Below are 20075 nucleotides of genomic sequence, written 5' to 3'. Positions count from 1 at the left end.
AGTTGCACAAGGGCAGTTTAGATGCTTCAGATTTTTGTTAGTGAATCTTTCTCTCTCTATCCTTCTCTTTTTCTTTCTCTCTCTCCTTTTTACTTTTTCCCCCTTTCTCCTCTCTCTCTGTCTTTATCACCCTCTATCTCCCTCTATCGATCTCTCACTCCCTTACTTTCTCTCAGTCTCTTACTCTCCCTCCCTTTTCGTTCTTTCTTTCTATATTCATTCCCTCTCCCTTTTTCTTTTTGTCTCATTACTTTTTTCTTCTTTCTCCTTCTCTCTCTCTCTGTCTTTATCTCCATCTTTCTCCCTCTGGCAATATCTGCCTCCCGCTCTTTCGCTCTTCGTCCCTTATTGTCCCTTCCTCCCTTCTCCCTTTTTTCTCTTTCTCCTTCCTTTTCTTCTCCTTTTTTCTGTCTTTCTATTCATTCCCTCTCTCCTTTCTTTCTGTCTCCTTTTTACTTGTTTCCCTCTTTCTCCCGCTCTCTGTCTTTATCTCCCTCTTTCCCCCTTTGTCAATCTTCTCCTTTCTCTCTTCCTCTTAGTCTCTTTCATTTTTTCATTCTTTCTCTCTATATATTCATTCCCTCTCTCTTTTTCTTTTCTGTCTCCTTTTACTTTTTTCTCTGTCTTCATCGCCCTCTTTCTCCCTCTGTCAATCTCTCCCTCCCTCTCTCCGTTTCTCTCTCTATTCATTCACTCTCTTTTTCTTTCTCTGTCTCCTTTTTACTTTTTCCCCCTCTTTTTCCTTTCTCTCGCTCTGTGTCTTCATCTCCCTCTTTCTCCCTCTGTTCAATCTCTCTCTCCCTCTCTCCCTTTCTCTCTCTCGCTCTCTCTCCCTTTCTCTCTCTCTCGTTCTCTTATCATAATGTCCCGGAAGCGTTGGGGTGACAGTGACATGGAGCAGCCCCCCAGATCCCACACCTCCACACCACTCCTCTGTCTGGGAATGTGAGCCGCCCTTGTTCTGGTTCCTGTTCTCAACATCTCAAGGAGGCCAGTAAAACGTTACATGCGGTAAAGTCTAGAGCAGGGGTCACCAACCTTTTTTAACCTGAGAGCTACTTTATGGGCACTGAGTCATATGAAGGGCTACCAGTTTGAGACGCTCTTCTGAAATAACACATTTTCTCAGTTTGCCTTTAGTTATACATTATTAATAATGATAAATGATAATCATCTATGTGAACACACTGATCATGTTGGAAGACACTGGTCATATTAATGTTTTCTCAAAATAATTATCAACAATGAGCAAGGAGGGAAACAGATATCAGTATACAGCACTTTAACTTTACTAATCTTAGTAATTGTTAAATTTCCAGATGACACTTACATCACTACATCTCATAGGAAAAGTGTCCCATTTTCACTATCCATTGACAAACCTTTTTAACAAAACATAAATAATACACATTGCACCATGTTTCATAAAGTTATCAATTATGTAATGTTAAAGAAAAATAAGGTTACATATTTTTAAATAAATCTCCATTGCGTTGTTTGACTTTTTCACCGGTGTCGTGAAAAAAAGCCTGTTGTTTACCCAAAGCTGCGTTTAGCTCTGGGCTTGTTCTGCCCATAGTGTGCGTCCCCGTGGGGGAGCGCTCGTCTCCGTGGGGAGTGCGCGTCCCCGTGGGTAGTTAGTGTGGAGTTTTATGAGAGGTAGTGAAGTGTCCCTCCACATTGTGCCACTTTGACGTCACCACAATCGCTCCGCAGATGAGATATGCGCAGGTTTCTTTTACAGTCTTAAATCGTTGTGAAAGTGATCTCTTTATTTTCTACCATGTTTTGGAGTAAGAAACTGCTTTCAGCGCATCCTCACAGCGCTCGCGAGCGGAGCACTGGTTTTGTCACGCGCACAATACTGACCTTTGAAGTGAGTAGGTCAAAGTTCACCTTAACTTATCTAAACTTCACGTATAATGAACATATGTTTAAGATATTGTCAATTTTTAAATCTATATAAACGCAAGGGTGATAAAAAAAAAAAAAGCAACAGAATAAGATTAAATTTTAGATGCAGCTCATTAGTGAGTTGTGCTGTTTTTAGAACCGGTCTGCGGGCGACTCATCTGGGGCTTGGGGGCGACATGGCGCCCGCGGGCATAGGGTTGGTGACCCCTGGTCTAGAGTAATGTTTTGAACTGGACAACCACACTTGAAAATCTGCCCCATTTGCTACTCCAGTTACACTAATGCGACGGGTTAGGACAGGAAGGGCATCTGATGTAAAAAACAAAACAAAAAAAACAACAAAAAACAAAATCACAGTGAAAATGGTTTCGACAAAAACGGGAACTGCTTATGAGTAGGTCTAAACTAGAGACTACGTCTGAATGTCCACACTATTCTGTCCATTGTTCTGTTCATGTCATTTCTTTTTGTAGTAAAAAGAAGTGCACACAAAATTTCCCACAATGCATCTTCAAATGTAGCATACAGCGATAGCCATTAGACTGCTCAATTTAGAATACAATTTCATAGCATTAGCCCCTTTTCTTAACTTGACTTGTTAAAAGATTGACAAGCTTCCCATCTGTGGCAAAAAGTTGAATAATCCAGTCTGCTTTTTTTTGTAAATTAGTAGAGCTTGTTTTTTTCCCCATGTAGTATATTGTAAAAGTAGCACATTGTGACAAAATGAGACTGCGGTGATAATAATAAAGTATTTAAATAAGTGCTCTTATTGGCTGCTCTTGGGCGGTCCACCCCAGTTTTACTTCACTGTCAGAAAAACGTCGTTCTAAAGCCTTGCACCTGCCTGAAAATTAATGCATACGGATATTAACGACGTGCTAAAGGGTTTGTAAGAGACGAGGTAGACATATTTAAATATCTACTTCCTCTTTCAGCAATGTGAAATATCAAGTACTCCAGATTTAAAGGGTCTATATTACGCTCTTTTCTGTTATATGTTGTAATGTTTCTTCACCAAAAACACACCTGGAGTTGTGTTTTGTTTCATTCACACATGTTTAACACACAAACCCTGCATATTTAGGCTGAGTTCTTCTCTCATGCTGCACTGTGTTTTCAAACTCCTTACGCCTTCACTAGAATCATGTGTTTGATTTCAGCCCTGGAATTGCCAATATCTACTGAACAAAAGGTAAAAGTTAACTTGAAAACTACCATTTCATGACATCACCCAGTGGAACAGAGCATTTTGAGCTTTGGCGCTGAAGACAGACTAATAATGAAGGGTTACTCGAACACATGTGAATGAAACAAAATACAACTTCTGGTATGTTTTTAACAACCTTCTAACATGGCTTACAGCTCACTAGAGTAAATGTTGCATAATATAGGACCTTTAACTAAAACTAAAAAGTCACTCCAAGTACTCAAATTGCTAAAGCACTATGTACCTTAAATGTGAGCTCCCAGTCCTTTACATGGGTCTGGATTGCCTATGCAGCACTGGTGGTTGCTTGGTGCTCGGAAGTCTCCCTGCAGCGCTTTATAGTGTTTTTTATGGAGCTAATTGTGTGAAGTAGAGTGTGGAAAAACATGTTACATCCTGCAGGAGACCCCGAAAGGTTGCCAGACTATTTTCATTTGTAACACGTTTTGTAGCAAGTTCTAGCTGTTAAGTACTGAGTCAATATATTATGTAAATATTCTGCTTAGAAGCGCAGTGGGGTTAGTAGGAGTTTTTTATGACTTGATTGGGTTGCCAGATGTGTTGTGAGTGAATTTTAATCCTGGTTTATACTTTATCAGAATTAAGAAGAACAGTTTGGAAACTGTAAAGGTGTTTTGGTTTTTGACGTCACTTGCAAGAAAATATGTCATGTTAACAATAGCCATCCTACTAATTTGTAATTTCAACTGCCGCCAACAGAGGGTGCAGCCACCTGCCATTTATCAAATCAGTTCTGTGGAAAGGCAAGCTCACTTGCAGTAAAATGCTTTTTTTTCTTTTTTTTTTTCTCTCTTAATATTGTTAGGGTTTAAGGAAATGTAAAGATGCACTAACTTGTTGGAGGGTACGGCATAGTCTCCATGGAGATGTTATTGCTTTACTACAGTGTTCCACAGGGTAGAGTTGAATGCATCTATTATTGCATTTATTCATTTAACATCCATTTTTTTCTGTGAGCAGGGTCATATTTTCACAGATCTGACCTGTAACTTGGCCTAGTGGAGTCAGCTTCTTGTCTCCATGGAGATAGTTAAGTTTAATGCCATACTGTGGAAAATTCTTGGCAAAGCAATAAGGTGGACCCTTCACAAGAAAAGTTATGCAGTAGCCCTTTTCTGACCTCTATTACTGCCATAATGAGGAAGTACAATGGAGATGAAATGTAGTCATTATTATGGACCTCACCAGAAAAGTTACACAGTGCTACTTTAGTGTTTTTCAGCTCTTATTGGTTTAACGTTTGCGATGTGGTGGTCCAGTTGGAGGTGAAATGAGGTCATTATTATGGGTCTAACAGTAGCACAGTGAAGGAGGAGAGGGGGCAGTGGAATGTGAGGAATGAGCCTGCTTTAATCTGTGTGGGCACAAATGATTAGGAGCAGAAGAAACCCTGAAGTGCACACACCTCTATGAGCTGTTGGACTGGACTGGTCTGGTGTAGTAGCAAATTTCAAACTGTGGCCCAGGGGCTTAAAAAGGCCCATGGATGTATTTTTATGGTCTCTCTTTTTTTCTTTATTTTCTCAAGAGATAGTAAAATAGTAGACATTTGGGGACTGTATATTTGATCAGGTAAATGCATTATGGAGCTTCTGAGTGTCAGCCACCTGCTTGTCTCTATGGAATGTGTGGAATGTTCTACTGATGGCATTCACCTTGATCATATCTATGTAAACAAGCAGGTCACAGCACCAGTACAAGTCACAGGTCAGATCTGTGGAGTTGTGAATGCCATAGTGTGGAACATGCCAGGCAATGAAATAAGTCTCCAAGTTTTTATACATTATATTGTGAATAAATTGTATGTGTTGATAGAATTATAAAAATGACTAAATTATGTCATTTTATCAGTGTGGCGAATAGTGTCCTCTTCACACAGCTGTTACTGCTAACGCTGCAGCTAACACACCCAAGGAGCTTAAACCTGAACTTAGGGTCTCTAAAGCCACTAAAAATATTGTTAATAATACAGACAGTATTTGTTTTATTTCTGCAATGTCTTCATGGAGCCTTAAGAGTGAAAACGAAAGCTGGGCCAAGGAGGGGAGCCAAGTGTGCTAAATTGTGTTAAGGATCCATATGCATCGGGCAGGTCTCTGTCTTTTATTTATATATATATATATATATACACACACACTTGGCTCCCCCCTCAGCTTTCATTTTCACTCTTAAGGCTCCATGAAGACATTGCAGAAATAAAACAAATACTGTCTGTATTATTAACAATATTTTTATATATACATACATACATATACATATATATATATATATATATATATATATATATATATATATATATATAGTTGGATGACAGTGTGTAAAGGTTTTATTTTAAGGAGAATCTTGATATTTTCCTAATCTTATTTATCCACTATCGGGCAGTAATTCAAAGATACTAGCCCTATTTGAAGGTTGCACTGGTCTCATTTATCATGTAAGAGTTACAATGACCATTAAAAGCATCTGTGCGTATTTACTGTCTGTCCAGGCTGTTTGATCCTGTTGGTATAACTTTTGCATTTGGTCAAGAGAACACAAGGTTTGCAGATGTCCTTGGCTATTTTTAGCTCTGACGTTGGTGAATAATATTTAGTAAAGCATCATTTTGTTAGTATTTGGAGAAAGAAAACTTCTATAGCAATCTGTTGGTTATCATGTACAAAGTATCAATGACATATATCAGTTATGCATCAGTTTGGTTTAAAGACTCTTCTAGTGCTTGTAAACAAGTGCGTCCTAAACACTGGTACTGGATGGAACATTGGCTTTAATGTATTTTCAATGGAGGAGTTAATATTAACCTCCTAACATCACAAACTATCAAACAGAGCTGGTTTAGGGACTGACAACCACTCGACCACAGTAACATCAGAGCTTTGTTAGAAAACCTCACTACATGTAGAAGTGTTTAGTTTATTGGCAAAGACATTTGTGCTCAACATAAATGCTAACAAAATGTGCATTTTTAAGACAATCGAAGCAGATGTTGTTTTCATTTTTCAAACAAATGTGTATTGCTCCAGTACAGATATATTGCATAAGTAGCTCTAGAGGTCAAAATAGGTCCACTGTGTGCATGCTAGTTATTTTTACTGTGGCACAAAACTAAGCGCTTCTAAAAGTTGTGAAAAGCAATTATAAATTATACATCGCAGTGAATAATTAGGATGCTTGGAATGCATAAGATAAGTGAGGAAAAACTTTGAACCACTACAAACCTTTTAAAATAAACTTGGCCTTGTTCTTTTTCACATTTTGAAAACAGTAAAAATCTGGTACAGCACCTTTAACATTCAAACCTAGCCTAATGTGTTCATTTTGACCACATGGAGATATCACAGGTTCTATCAGAGCTCTTTAGTTCAATCTGCAGAGCGTTTTCTCCTGTATTTTTCTTTCAGCCCTATTTAACTGGTCCATAAAAAACAGCCTACAGCTAAGCAGGTCACCAGCTGTGGCCTATGGGTCTTGTAGTCCTTTGTAGTTGTTTGTAGTCCACTGGAGGCCTCTGGAACGTGGAGGTCAGCCCCTGCTGTGGTCCAGGCTAATGCTGTGGTGATGAGAGGTAAAGAAGCTCATGTTGCAGTCTCCCTGTCGTCTGCAGCCATTACACACCGCAAGGATCAGGAGTACACCGGCCGCACACCCACACCACAGGAATGGACTGGGAATGCTACAACTAAAGCTAGCACAAGGAACAGTTTTCTTTAAAGTTGAAGTTAAAGTAGAGTCCACCGATTGGTTTAAAATTGCATTCACCATATACTAGATAGCTAACATTTTGCCAGGGGTTCAACGTAATGGTGCCATACCTGATTTTTACTATCTGTCAGGGACTAGTATTTAACTATGACATAAGCAGATCATTAATATCATAGATTTTTTATTCATTGTAAACATCAATATTAATAAAAAAAAAAAAAAAAAAAAAGCTAAGTAATACAAAACAGGTCATTTGACTTCCTGTTCAAATATGCAGAACTTTCATAAATGGCTACCGACCATTTTTTAACCCTATTTTTGTCACTCAGTCTTTTTTTTGTTGCTCATGGTGGTAATCGTGATTGCTTTTCTGGGTTTTTAATCCATTCACCTTCATTCATTCTTATCTATGTAGTGGTCACGCAAATCTGGCATTACATTAAACATAGCTGAAATTCCAGTTTTCTGTTTCTAATTGTACATATGTGAAAGTTTCCATTTATTCTGCTGTGTTTTGTATTTGACACAGCAGACACATTGGGTTCACTTAAATGGCTGTGATTTGTTTATGTTCCTCTCGTGCTAACACCAGGTGATGTGCTGACCACATGTTTGTGCTCTCTCCACAGACCGCGAAGACCAGTCTATTCTCTGCACGTAAGTACTACACCCACTCACCTTTCAATACACACTCAATTATCAGTCATAGATTTGCTTTGGTGGTCTATATAGTATTCAGGCTTCCTAAACTACTTTTGGGAACTAGAATTGTCGAAAGTGCTGAAAATCAGATACTAATTGATACTAAAACTAGTACAAAAAGGTCACATTCACAGAACAGAAATGAACCTTTCCTGAATATCTTTAGAATGTATCAGAACCAGTATAAGACACATAGACTAGTATACACCCATGGATCACTTGCACCAGGACTAAACAAGGGCTGAAACAGGAGGCAGGCAGCTTATTTTAGATTTAAAGGTACTATATTTGCATAATTGACTCGTGAACTTTTAGTCATGTTAGAATTTTGTTACCTCCTCAAAAACATACCTGTTGTGTTGTGTTTTGTTGTGTTGTGTTTTGTTTCATTCACGCATGTTTGAGTAACCTTGCATGATTGGGCTATCTACATCTCCAAAGTTCAAAATGCTCTGTTCCACTTTGTGATGTTATCAGTTGGTAGTTTTAAAGTTAACAGCAATGTTTTATCTTCAGTTGAACTAATTTCATACACAATATTCTAAGTTAAAAAATATCTTTTGTTATTTTATTCAGTTGAGATTGCCAAAGAAAGTCTACAATATCTGCTAGTGTAAAGAAAAGTGAAGATCTTTCAACAAAACTAAAACGTAGATAGATGTAGCTTCAAAGTTTGACAATTTCAGGGCTGAAAATTATTAACATGATTGTAGTAAAGGTGTATAGAGTTTTAAAAACAGAGCACTTCCTGTATTATCACTCAATGACATCAAGTGTTTTCGGGTTTGGCGAAGAAACCAGCAGGATTAATTAAACAAAACACAACTCCAGGTAACTCTAGTGTTAATAAGAATACAACATTATGACATAGTGACAAATTTTGCGCCATATACAACAGTAGTGTCAGCCTCAAAAGGGTAAATAAAATTCCCATTCTACTGTAGGAAAATATATCACCTTAACATTTTTTTTTTTTTTGGTGATTCACATCAGTAGCAGTGGGTTGTTCAGAGTTGTCAGTTTCCCATAATTCCTTTGTGTTGTGTCAAAACAGCAGCTGTGTTTAAAGTGTGTTACAAGTGTGGTTTGAGGACTGTGGTTTGAGGACTGCAGATTGTATGGTTGGAAGTAATTAGCTTCCACACTGCTTGTCCTTATTACACATTGAACAAGTCGGTTCCTTGGAAGAACATTATGGTGGTAGCTTTTTATCTGGGGTAATTACGTGTTCAAGTAACCACCTCCTTCTCTACTGAAACCATGAAGGGTGGGTGTTTTTAAGGAAAGGGTATTATGCAAAATAATTTTGTTTAGCTTTCTGTCATGTTATAACGCTGTTCCCACATCAAAAACATGCCAAGAGTTTTTTTTAGATGTAATCCATGCATGTTTAAGGAATTTAGCGATCTCTCCCTACTCAAACCCTCCTTATGGTTAGCTGTAAAATTCTGTCCAAGGCTCCACCCACAAGCCTACATCACCCATGCTCCCACAGAACAATTTTCCATAAATATACAAAAAACATGATACAAAACAATAACAGCAACTTGACAAACTTTATGCGATGTGCAGTACTTTCATTAGCAGAATGCATCGCAAATATGATAGTGAGTGACTTGCACAGAAAGTTTCACTTTCAAAAATGAAAGTGAAACTTATAAAACATGTTATTACCGGTACATTGTTTTCAGCAAATTTTGCATTTTCAAACAGTAAAAGGTAACATGGAGATGTAAATATGTTAAGGTTTTACGTGTCTGACTCCCCCCTTTAAGTCATAAAGTCTTCTAGAATAGTTCTGATGATTTCTGTGCTAAAATTGCATTCTCAATTTACATCTGTCCATGCTGCTAATTTGTCATTCCCACATGCTTCACTCCCTTCATTTGCCAGCAGAGGGAGTCAGACATGTAATTCAAGTCTTCTATGTGAAAGTAAAAGCCAGATGCTTGAATACTGTCATGTTTTGCTTATCTATAGATACCTTGTTTTTATTTTTAAATCATGAAGCACCAATGAATGCCATGAGTGGAATATGCAATTTTTATTTTGGCTCTTTTGTGACCCCAGCCCTTGGGACAGGGGATTGAAATTAGCCTTTGGCTATAATGCGGTGTGTTTACATTCATGTTGTATCATGTCTGTTCATTAGTATGCATTGTCCCAATCAAATAAATAAGTATCAAGTAAATAAGTAAGTTATTTCTCACTTACCATATGCATTCCGAGCATTCAAATTATGCTCTGTGATTAGTTTATAAGCGCTTTTCACAACTTTCAGAGATGAGAGCAAAGTTATGGTGAGGCAAACAACAACCAGCATGCTAACTGCACACATCTGTATTCTTGGACAAAGCGCTTTATAAATAAATACATGGAAAAGTATTTAAGTACCACAGCATTGACTAACCTGTTGATATCTTACCGAATTTCTCACTCATTTGCCACATACCCTACTCAAATACAGAATCATAATATTATAACATTCACTTTAAAACATAAATAGCTCTACACTAGAATGCTTTCTGAATGTTCAGATATAGTTGGTTGCCTCGCCCTCTTCGTTTCGCTGCTACGTCCAAAAATGCTTTGGGTAATATAGTTGTAATGAGCAGCTAGGCTAAAGCCACTGGCATGTGCACTAGATTTGCTGTTGCTAGCCTCTTTTCAGCCCTATGTATGGGAGTGAACTCAGCTATCATTAGATAAGTACCCCAAAAACATAGTTTAGAAATGTGGGAGAGCCACCTCAGCATACCCTAGCTGACCTCCAAACTATACAGGAAAAGTGGTGGTGCATGCAATCGGAAATGTAGTTTGTTTGTTGAAAAGAGACATATTAACTTAATACCAAAAGTGATGGCTAAATCACTGAACTAAAAGTTGACCTATTTAAAGTGTAACTAAACACAAAAACTACTTTGTTGGCACTAAAATCTGTATAGAATATTTTTGTAACATTGTGTATTATTCCTACTCAAATTTTGGTAATTATAGACTAAACTAGGTAAATTTGCAGTGCTGTGTTCAAAAACAGATAAAAACTGAGTGCGTGCGGCCTCCAGTGGCCACTGCAGTTTCAAGCACTAGGTGACATCACACAGGACTGCCCTGATTACAGCCTGGTGTTCTGAACTGTGGAAAGGTGTCCCAGCTCGCAGTAAAGCTTTGTTTTTGAGGCATTCCTTTAGCAATCAAAGACACCTAGACATAGGTAAATGTAATGCCATAATGTGGAACATTCAATAGTGGAAGTAATGATCACCTCTGCCCACTGTGGCCTCTGCTTCTGTTCTAAGGAGAGTACTGCAAAATCATCTGGTTTGGAGTTTTTGATAATATGGTAAATTACATCCTTCAAGTTAGATCATGTGGTTGTACACACATTTTAAACATAACTGTCAACAAATGTGTGGTTACCTTGCCCTCTTTTCTTGTCACATTCATTCTTTCTTCAAAAATAGTGTTTATATTAGAGATAGATGATATATTAGTCCGCCAATATTTCACTATTAGTTTTAAATCTCCCACATATTTAGTTTGGGCTGACCAACTGCTTTAAGGATAAACATGAAGCTTTCTTTGAATGTTTTAGTGTTTTAGTAGCTTACCACAGAGTCTGTAGTGAAGGAGTAATGACTACAATGACTTGAGAGGCTTATTATAATTATCTTCATACACTATCCAAGGGTTTATGTCAGGTCTGAATGTGCCTCTCTCTCTCTTTCTCTCTTTGTTCCAGAGGTGAATCGGGCGCCGGCAAAACAGAGAACACCAAGAAAGTCATCCAGTACCTGGCCTATGTGGCCTCCTCACACAAGGGACGCAAAGACCACAACATCCCTGTGAGACTCAAGCTTTACTACCACTATTCAACCTTGAGTTTTAACCATAGACTGTTTAAATGGACTTAGCTGACCTGCTTACCACTCTCCAAATAGGAAGTGAGCATGGGTCCGAAGTGGTTCCTTCGAGGTTTGGTTGCAGTTGTTTTCTATTGAAAAATCTTCATCCCCCTCTCTGTAACTGCTGTTAGGCTTCTCATTCTGACCCTAAAATGTTAACACCCTCTACATCAGGCATGTCCAAACTGTGGCCCGGGGGCTAAATGCGGCCCTCAGACCAATTTTTCTTGGCCCTCAAGCTTCCATGTGAATTGGCCCATATTACTTTAAACAGTACTTTTTACTGTACATTTCTGAAAATCTACTTTATCAAGCCCATATCAAGTATTTAATGTGTCCCATTGAGGATGTAAGCATGAATAAAGGTCTAGTGGTTCAGTCTAAACTTGTAATAATAATGCAGATTTGAAGTATTCACTGTATTCGCGACCGGTCTATGGCCCTCAGTCGGCCCTCAGCTTTGTCTGTGGTTTTATATGTGGCCCTTAATGAGAAAAGTTTGGACACCGCTGCTCTACATGATCCTGGTGTTTTAATTTCACCTAGTAGCACATTAATAGCAGGCCAATCAGGTGCCTTCATTCCCAAAGGTTGATCCCACTAGTGTTAGCAACAGTTTTGATTGACAGCTATCACAGATTGTTGCTAAGCACCCACACCCTGTTAAACCAACGGTGCGGGCATGAAGGTACCTTCAATGACCTTGTTCATGATTGGCTCTTTGGTCTCACACGAGTTTCCAAAAATGGTCCCTAGTTGCAGATTAGACACTGTAGCTGCTCGCCTGGCTTGGTTTCAACACAACAGCGTTACAATGCAATGGGTGACGTCACACTCCCCCAGTCCACTTCTATATACAGTCTATGGGTTTAACCTAGTGATCACTCAAGTCCTACTGGCCACATTCATGCCAATGCTGTGCCTTCTGTATTTATTCAGATTTACCAATTCAATTTTTAATCAAGCTGTGACACAACTGCACCTGACTGGCTGTACATCTTGCTTCATAGTCTTCATTATCAATGTATATTCTCCTTTAGCTTGTGGCTGACAAGCTGTGCCCATCTCTAACCCTTGCATCTGTTTATCCATAACAAACAGCCCGACTCTCCCAAAGCATTCAAACTGCAGGCAAGTAGATCGCTTCTCCTTTCTCTTTGTCATCTCTCCTTCTCTCCTTGTCTCCTCTCTGTGTGCTCCTGTCTCCTGCTCGTTCTAAGAATGTGGACTTTTGGCTATTGCATGCTGCTGATGTATTTTTTCTGGCTTGGTTTTCCTGCATAATAAAATTCCTATAATTCCCCCATAAACAGTTCCAGATCATAAAAGTTGTATTAGTTCCTCAGTTTTGCATAAAATAAAGCTGAAAATAAATCCCATTACTGAGTCAGTTCAACCGGAAGAGGCCCAGATACCGACAAATGAGTGGGGTTAGATAGAGTCTATTAAATTCTTAATGAACTGGTGCTAGTGGAGAGGAAAAGATGGAGTGACTCATGGTCATGCTGCTGCAGTTGAGGATTATGATGGAAAGGAAAGACAGTACATTTATAGGAATGTTTCACTGATAGGTGACAGGAGATTAGAGCAAATTTAAAGGTGCAACTTTTCCTGTGGGGGTCCCCTTCTTGCTTGTCTCCATGGAAATGCTATTGCTTTGCCTGGAATGTTCCACAGTATGGTATTGCACCTATCTATATTGCATTTATGTAAAGGTATTTTTATTGCTTTGAAAAACGCAGTATTAGTAAAAGAACTGGTTCCACTAGGTCAGTTTAAATTATGGTTTGTGACTGTTTTTACGTAACAAATTCTTGGGATTGTCTAAATTTATACTGATCCATCTGTTTGATCTATCTTGGCCAGGACTCCTTTGAAAAAGAGTAATTGAGTAATCGCAATGGGACATTCCTGGTTAAATAAAACTTAAATAAGTTTCTGAGCCTGAAGTGCATTAGGGTGTTTGTACTGCAAAGAAAAACAAGAAAGAATGTCTTGAGGAAATAATGTGAAATCATCATGACATTGACCTTGATTGCACTGTGCAGTTCATCTCTACTGTAGCAATATTTATCAAATGCTTTTGGTGAAGGTAGTCTGACTTACTGATCTGTTCCCTCTTTAAGTGAATGTATGTAGATAGTGTCTGTTGGAGTAGGCGCTAAAGCAGAATGACTCTGACCTCCCTATCACTGCTCTCCCTCACATTACCCCCTCTTCTGAGCCCATGTCAGGAATGCACTACAGGACAGGTTTAACTGGGGACAGGCAGGGAGCGTGCAGGTGTATGTAGAGATTATATATGATTTATATATGATCTTGTGATGTAGTGTGAATGTGTTTGTATGTACACAGATGGATATTATGCATGCTTTGCTTTAGTGATTTAAGATGCACCACCTGGTAGCAAGCCCTCCTCCAGGCCAGATAAGAGTCAGGTTTGTGGAGATGCAAGCCCGCTCACAGTAAAGACACTTCAAGGCAATAAACACAACCAAAATGAAAAAAAGGACATGCTTTTATTTTAGTTTATTTTGGGCCAAAAAGTCACTTACTGTGACTTTAATGTATCTATCTTGCATTTAATAAATTACATTTTACCTTTTTTACTTTTAATTGCAAACAAGTACTTTGAAAAACATGCATTATTACTGTGAGTGGGGTCTCCTCTCCACAGATCTGACCTGTTTCTTTACAGATGGCAAACATCTCATCAGAAAAGTTGTGCGCCATTAGATCAAATCAAAAACCAAATCAAAAATGGTCATCTGTATTAACTCTTTTTCATTTATCAGAACAATATTGTCATCAAAATATACAACATGAAATATTTTCTTGTCTTGTTTTATGCATTTCTGCATTTTACTGTTTATTATAGCTTTCGCGCTTTCTTTTTTAGCATGTCATTTTTTACTTGCACTTACTGATAATAGCTAGATATACGACCATATGGTGTAGGGATATTTTGGTCTAATTGTGTCATGCTGTTAAGTTTGGAGGCTTTCCAGACTTAGGGAATGTCCCAGCAAACTACCAGTGCCAGTCTAAAGCCATCATCATTACCATACCTCTATACAGTACACAGGAATATCATTATGACACAATGGAATGTGCGTACCCCAAAATGGCTCCTACTTCTCCTTTTTTTAACCCGCAATAACCGCACACTCTAGTTTTAAATTCACTATATCTTCTTTTACTTGTCAACCTGTCAGCTTTGTCTAACACATTATAATTATACTTGTGTTGATTTAACTTGTGCTGAAATCATTGAACTTTGGGTGCATAGAATTTGAAGGTGGATTCATTTCAGCTAAAATGTCCCAAAACTGTTGATGTTATTGCAGTATTGACAGTAACTTGGCACCTGTTGTGTACTTTTTACACAGGGGGAGTTGGAGCGCCAGTTGCTGCAAGCGAACCCAATCCTGGAGTCCTTTGGAAATGCCAAGACAGTGAAGAATGACAACTCGTCTCGCTTTGTGGGTTTTCTATGTTCTCTATTCATTATCCTTTCAATGTTTTTATCCAGATGTGAACCATGAAAATCAGGAGTTTGTGCCCAACTTGTCAAATGCAGGTAGATGTCAATTTCGGCATGTAAAACAGTTTACAGTTCTGTAAAGCCTTGTTTGAATTGGAGCAGATGAGTATAGTCTGTAAGTTTCTTCACTGTCTAAAGTCTACAAACCATACCGGCCCGTGTGAATGGTCTGAAGTGGACCGTGGAGGTCTGAAAGCTTCAGCTCTCAGACTGCTTTAGCTTAAAGGTCTTGTACCTGATTTTTTTTCTCCTTCATGTATATGAGCAAAATTTGTACACGCAGCTCTTGAGGTCAAAATATGTCTGCTGCTTGCTGTTTGGATCTAATTAGAAAGTATTACATAATCCAATAATCAGGAAGTGTGCATTAGTATGCTAGATGTTGTTAGTTTTACTGTCACCGAAAACTCCACTCCGGTCTCTGGAAAGTGTGAAAAGAGTTTATAATCCCATTACGGGTTACTCAGAATGCATAAGGTAAGTGAGGAATAACTTTGAACAGTTTTTAATGTTTTTAAATCAGGTACAGCACCTTTAAAGAGGACCTACACAGCACATCAAGATGATTAGATACAAGAGAATGGAGACCTGGGCGAAAACAAGGCAAATATAAACAAAAATATTAATTTATCACCAATCGCTGAATTAATCTTGTGACAAACCACTGTATTTCTAATAAAAGGGATCATATATGTTGAGCAGACAAAATGATGATATTTCCAGTGCATAATGCGTCTAGCATGAGCCAAACCCACTGCATTACATAAGGAGATGTTAAAACAGAGGAGTAGAGAAGTGAAATACATACAGAAAAAGCTGACAATAAATCTGAAGGAGTTTTGTGTTTTGTGTGGACTGGCTTTATGCTTAAAAATGATAGTTTAGACACACTCGAGGATTTTAAGACCAAATGGCCAATCTCCCCATCAATGAGTTCAGGGAGACATGGCATCTCACATAAGTGATTATTTGTGGTGGCACTCCTCATGTCTGCAGGGTCAGTTTACTATTACAGGTTACAGCTCTAAAACCTCAAATTGTAAGGGTATGGATATTTACGACTGACACTTGGAATCAGCTACAACGACCAATCAGAACAGACTGATTGCCTCGTGACAGCTCTTTAAATTTAGAAACAGGAGCTCATGGAAAGGCTCTCACTCCCCTCGCCTCATATCATTGTGTATTTGTTTTCCCATTATGACCCCATTTGACACTTTTGTACCAAAATCTTACAATATCTTACCTGAAAACAGCAAGTGTATGGTGTCGCTGTCCTTGTGAGTGTGAGACAAATAGACAAATAGTTTTGACGTATGTTAATGCAGGTCACGTGTGTCAGTCAAAAACAAAGGGTTTAGAGCCCCACTCTGGCCTGTGAGCTGCTGCACTCATCTTTTCCTCTCTCCCTCCACTTAGCACTTACGCACACATTAGCACTTACATACACATTAGCACTTAGATACCCCTGCTGTGCAGAGAGCACGACATAGAAGAGTGCTCCATCTGAGTATTTAAACTATCCAAAAAGAGTTGCTAAAGTCTGTAAACCGAGAGTGACACTAAATACATGATGTAGCTGATAGCAATCTCTCACCGGCAATGTGCAGAGTTTACAGCCTGTGTCAATCATGTTTACTTTGAAAACTATGAGGATATTCATGTTTAATAAGCAGAGAGCTGATATGAACCAGGAATGTATCAGAACTGAACCAGGGCAAAACAAGGACCAGATCTGAATCAGGACTGAAGCAAGACTAAGCCAGGACTCTGCGGGCCTTCTGTTAGGCTCATAGTGAGCAGAAAGGAGCAGGAGACTACACAGGAAAACCACGAGAATTTAAGCATGCGCTTAATCTCGATCAAAAAATGTTATCATTGCCTAGCTCTAAAGTATATAGAATAGGTCATCTGAGACTCGCCTTAGTTCATTTTAAACCGTTTGTAATGGTCCAAAGTTATTCCTCACTTACCCAACACATTCTGAGCATCCTAATTATTGGTAGTAAATTGGGTACAGGCCTTTTAATACTTATCTTAAAAATCAGGTAATTAAGAAAAAGTTGATTTTTTTATGGGTCAAGCAAAAAATCTGAAACCAATCTCAAGAGTTGGTTTGAGAAACAAAAATACTGCCATAATGTTTTTAGTTTGCCTACAAATGAAACTCACCAAGATCAAATTCCATTCAAATTCCCAACCCATCTTTGCATAATAAACACTTTAGGTGGAACTAATCCCAAATATACAGGTGGTGACTGCGTGGACTTCTCCTTCTCTATGTAAACCACTGTAGCGGTCATGTTTATTTAGTTACAGTGATGTGAGATAGCTCCCTCTAATTAAAATATAGTTTATAAGTTCACATTTTTGTGGTGCCTAACTCACCATCGGCGTGTCGGGGTGTGACCACAGAGCTGGTCAGGAAGTTAAAACATGCCTCACATACCTACTGTAACCTGGCAAGTCCTAATATAGACATTTTAGAGCTCTTCAGCAGTTTTCATTGCAGAAATGACACTATGTAGTTTGGCAGGGTTTTACATGACATCACAATAATTATAGGCTCTAGGTTTTTATAGGTTTGGTTGAGGTTTTATGGTTTATTTAATAGTTTAAAATTTGGATGGATAGGATACTGTAATTAAAGCTGAAGTATATAGGGAAAAAAGTAATTCTATCGAAAGTGTTGTTATGGAGATATGAATTTAGAATATTGAGTCTATAGTCAATAATACAATTAAAACATAATAACAACAATAATAATAATATTTCAAAATAGTCAAGGTAAAAAAAAAAGAAAAAAATGTAGTGTAGTCTAAAATGTTATTTCTGCACTTTTGTGATTTAAAGCCATAGTATGTAACCTGACTCTTATTTGTCCTAGAGGAAGGCCTTCGCCTCCTTGTTTCCATGGAAATGTTGTTCCTTTGGCTATAATCTTCCTATAAAACTTATCTATCTCCATGGAGTTTATGGTTTTTATTTTCTATTTCCATGGAATCAAGCTGGTGACATGCCACCTCCAAAAAGTTACATACTGTAATTTAAATGGTCCATTCACTTTTCTGTGAATCTTGAATCTTGATTTTTTTCTTACTTTTGTCCACTCTTAACTATCTCCAACTCTGTAAATTTATTTATTTATTTATTTATTTATTTATTTATTTATTTATTTATTTATTTATTTATTTATTTATTTATTTATTTATTTATTTATTTATTTATTTATTTATTTATCATAATTTCAAAAATAACACACAAAATTACAATCCACAAATAATGAAGAAAGAATAATGAAATGTCAAACTATAAACTCAACAACTGTATCAGCTGGGTTTAAATGGAACTGAAGCTTGATATTCAAATGACCTCATATTCTAGCAATAGTTCTAATCTTGTTTTCTGTTGTGTTTTTGCAGGGGAAGTTCATCAGGATTAACTTTGACGTTGCTGGATACATTGTTGGTGCCAATATTGAAACCTGTATCCTAAATTTGTATATTATACATTTTATGCATTTTCACAATACCACATCTATACATGGTGGATGAAGTGTTTTGCCCAAGGACACAACAACAGCATTGCTCCTCACTTGCATTAGTCCTTAACCTGTGCGCTCAGACCTTTTGGAGAAGTCCCGAGCCATCAGACAGGCCAAAGATGAGAGGACCTTCCACATCTTCTACAGGCTGCTGGCAGGAGCTGGAGAACATCTACGAAGTGAGACAACTTAAAATCAAGTTTCAGAAACACAGTATACACATGTATGAGACTTAATACTTTTGATATCTATGTAAATGTATGCAGCAATATCTCTAAAATATTTAGTGGTGGCAGTACCTGATTTTTTCCATGTATTTGTGCTAAACTTGTCTTGCACATAACATTGCAGTCACAAACTAGCTAGCATTAGCCACAACATTTTTTCAGTTCTCACCTTTTTAGTTGAAAATTAAACACCTAAACAGGATCATGAATATTCGTATTGATTACAGGCTCCTGTGTTGTTTAAATCTATTTTGTATTTTTTTCTTGAGTTTTCAGATTATCTTAAAACTTTTTTGGCAGTGTTTGTTAATGTGTAGATACAGATACAACATGGTGTCATTGCAAAGTATCAGTAAGCAGCTCTTAAGGTCAACATAAGATCACTGTGTACTGTCCACATCCGATTATCCCATTTTATTATCCGAGAATCAGAATCATCGCAGTGAATAATTAGGATGCTCAGAAAATACTGAGTTAAAACAAAATCTACTCAATTGGGTTTATTAACGCATTGTTAAATGTTCCATGACACACCAACAAATAAACACATTTTGTCACTTGTACTGTGATGGAAACATGTGCCCACCAAAAATGTACTCAGGTAAGAATAACATGAATTCAAAATAATATTACTAAAGTAGAAGTATAAAGTAGTTATCCAAGAAATTACTCAAGTAAGAATAAAAAGGTATTTGGGAAAACTACTACTCAAGTAAGAGTAACTTAAAGAACAACTGTCTGGGCATAACATCTGATTTTATAATTATATAATTTATAATTTAAGTTAATGTAATTGGAATGAGACAAACTAAATCATATCTGAAGTCCAAAAAAGAAAATGTTCAAATTTCATATTGTCAGCATAAAGCTTTTGTCCCTTGTAGGCTTATCACAGTGAGAAGTAACCAAAACTTTTACTCAAGTAAGAGTACTATTTCTTCAATAAAAATATTACTCAAGTAGGAGTTAAAAGATGCTGCTAGAAAAATGCTCAGAAAAGTACAATTTCTTTAAATAGTTGCTCAAGTAAATGTAACCAAGCAAATGTACTACTAACCTCTGAAACTGATGTGGCAATAAAAAAAAGAGGAAGTGATAAAGATTGTTGAGATGTTTAAAAAAAAAAAAAAAATCATTTATTTATTATTCATTTTAAAATTCATTGTGCTTTGTGTTTCAAATACAACAATTTCTCAAAAAAACACGATTTACTGAGACCAGGCCACCAGATGTTTTTGGTGATCTCATGTGCAATAAAAACACACCAGAAATTATCTTATTGCCAATGATAAATGTCTTTATTCTT

The 20075-nt window shown here is 37.5% G+C and overlaps 1 protein-coding gene across 2 annotated transcripts in view; it reads left to right on the top strand.

Moving 5' to 3' along the window:
- Positions 1-20075, top strand: part of LOC117374485 (myosin-10) — a 93065-nt gene that overhangs the window by 31373 nt on the left and 41617 nt on the right. Inside the window, exons 4-9 of one of the 2 annotated variants that reach the window (XM_033970618.2) lie at positions 7477-7504; positions 11292-11394; positions 12556-12585; positions 14844-14936; positions 18421-18484; positions 18623-18721. In XM_033970618.2, the coding sequence (XP_033826509.1) occupies positions 7477-7504; positions 11292-11394; positions 12556-12585; positions 14844-14936; positions 18421-18484; positions 18623-18721 (417 nt within the window). The remainder of the gene's footprint in view (positions 1-7476; positions 7505-11291; positions 11395-12555; positions 12586-14843; positions 14937-18420; positions 18485-18622; positions 18722-20075) is intronic. The other variant, XM_033970619.2, reaches the window with a different exon arrangement.

Source organism: Periophthalmus magnuspinnatus, chromosome 8 (genome assembly GCF_009829125.3).
Source record: "Periophthalmus magnuspinnatus isolate fPerMag1 chromosome 8, fPerMag1.2.pri, whole genome shotgun sequence".
Lineage (NCBI taxonomy): Eukaryota > Metazoa > Chordata > Actinopteri > Gobiiformes > Gobiidae > Periophthalmus > Periophthalmus magnuspinnatus.
The sequence above is the reverse complement of the archived record's forward strand: the minus strand, read 5'-3'. Positions and strand labels throughout refer to the sequence as shown.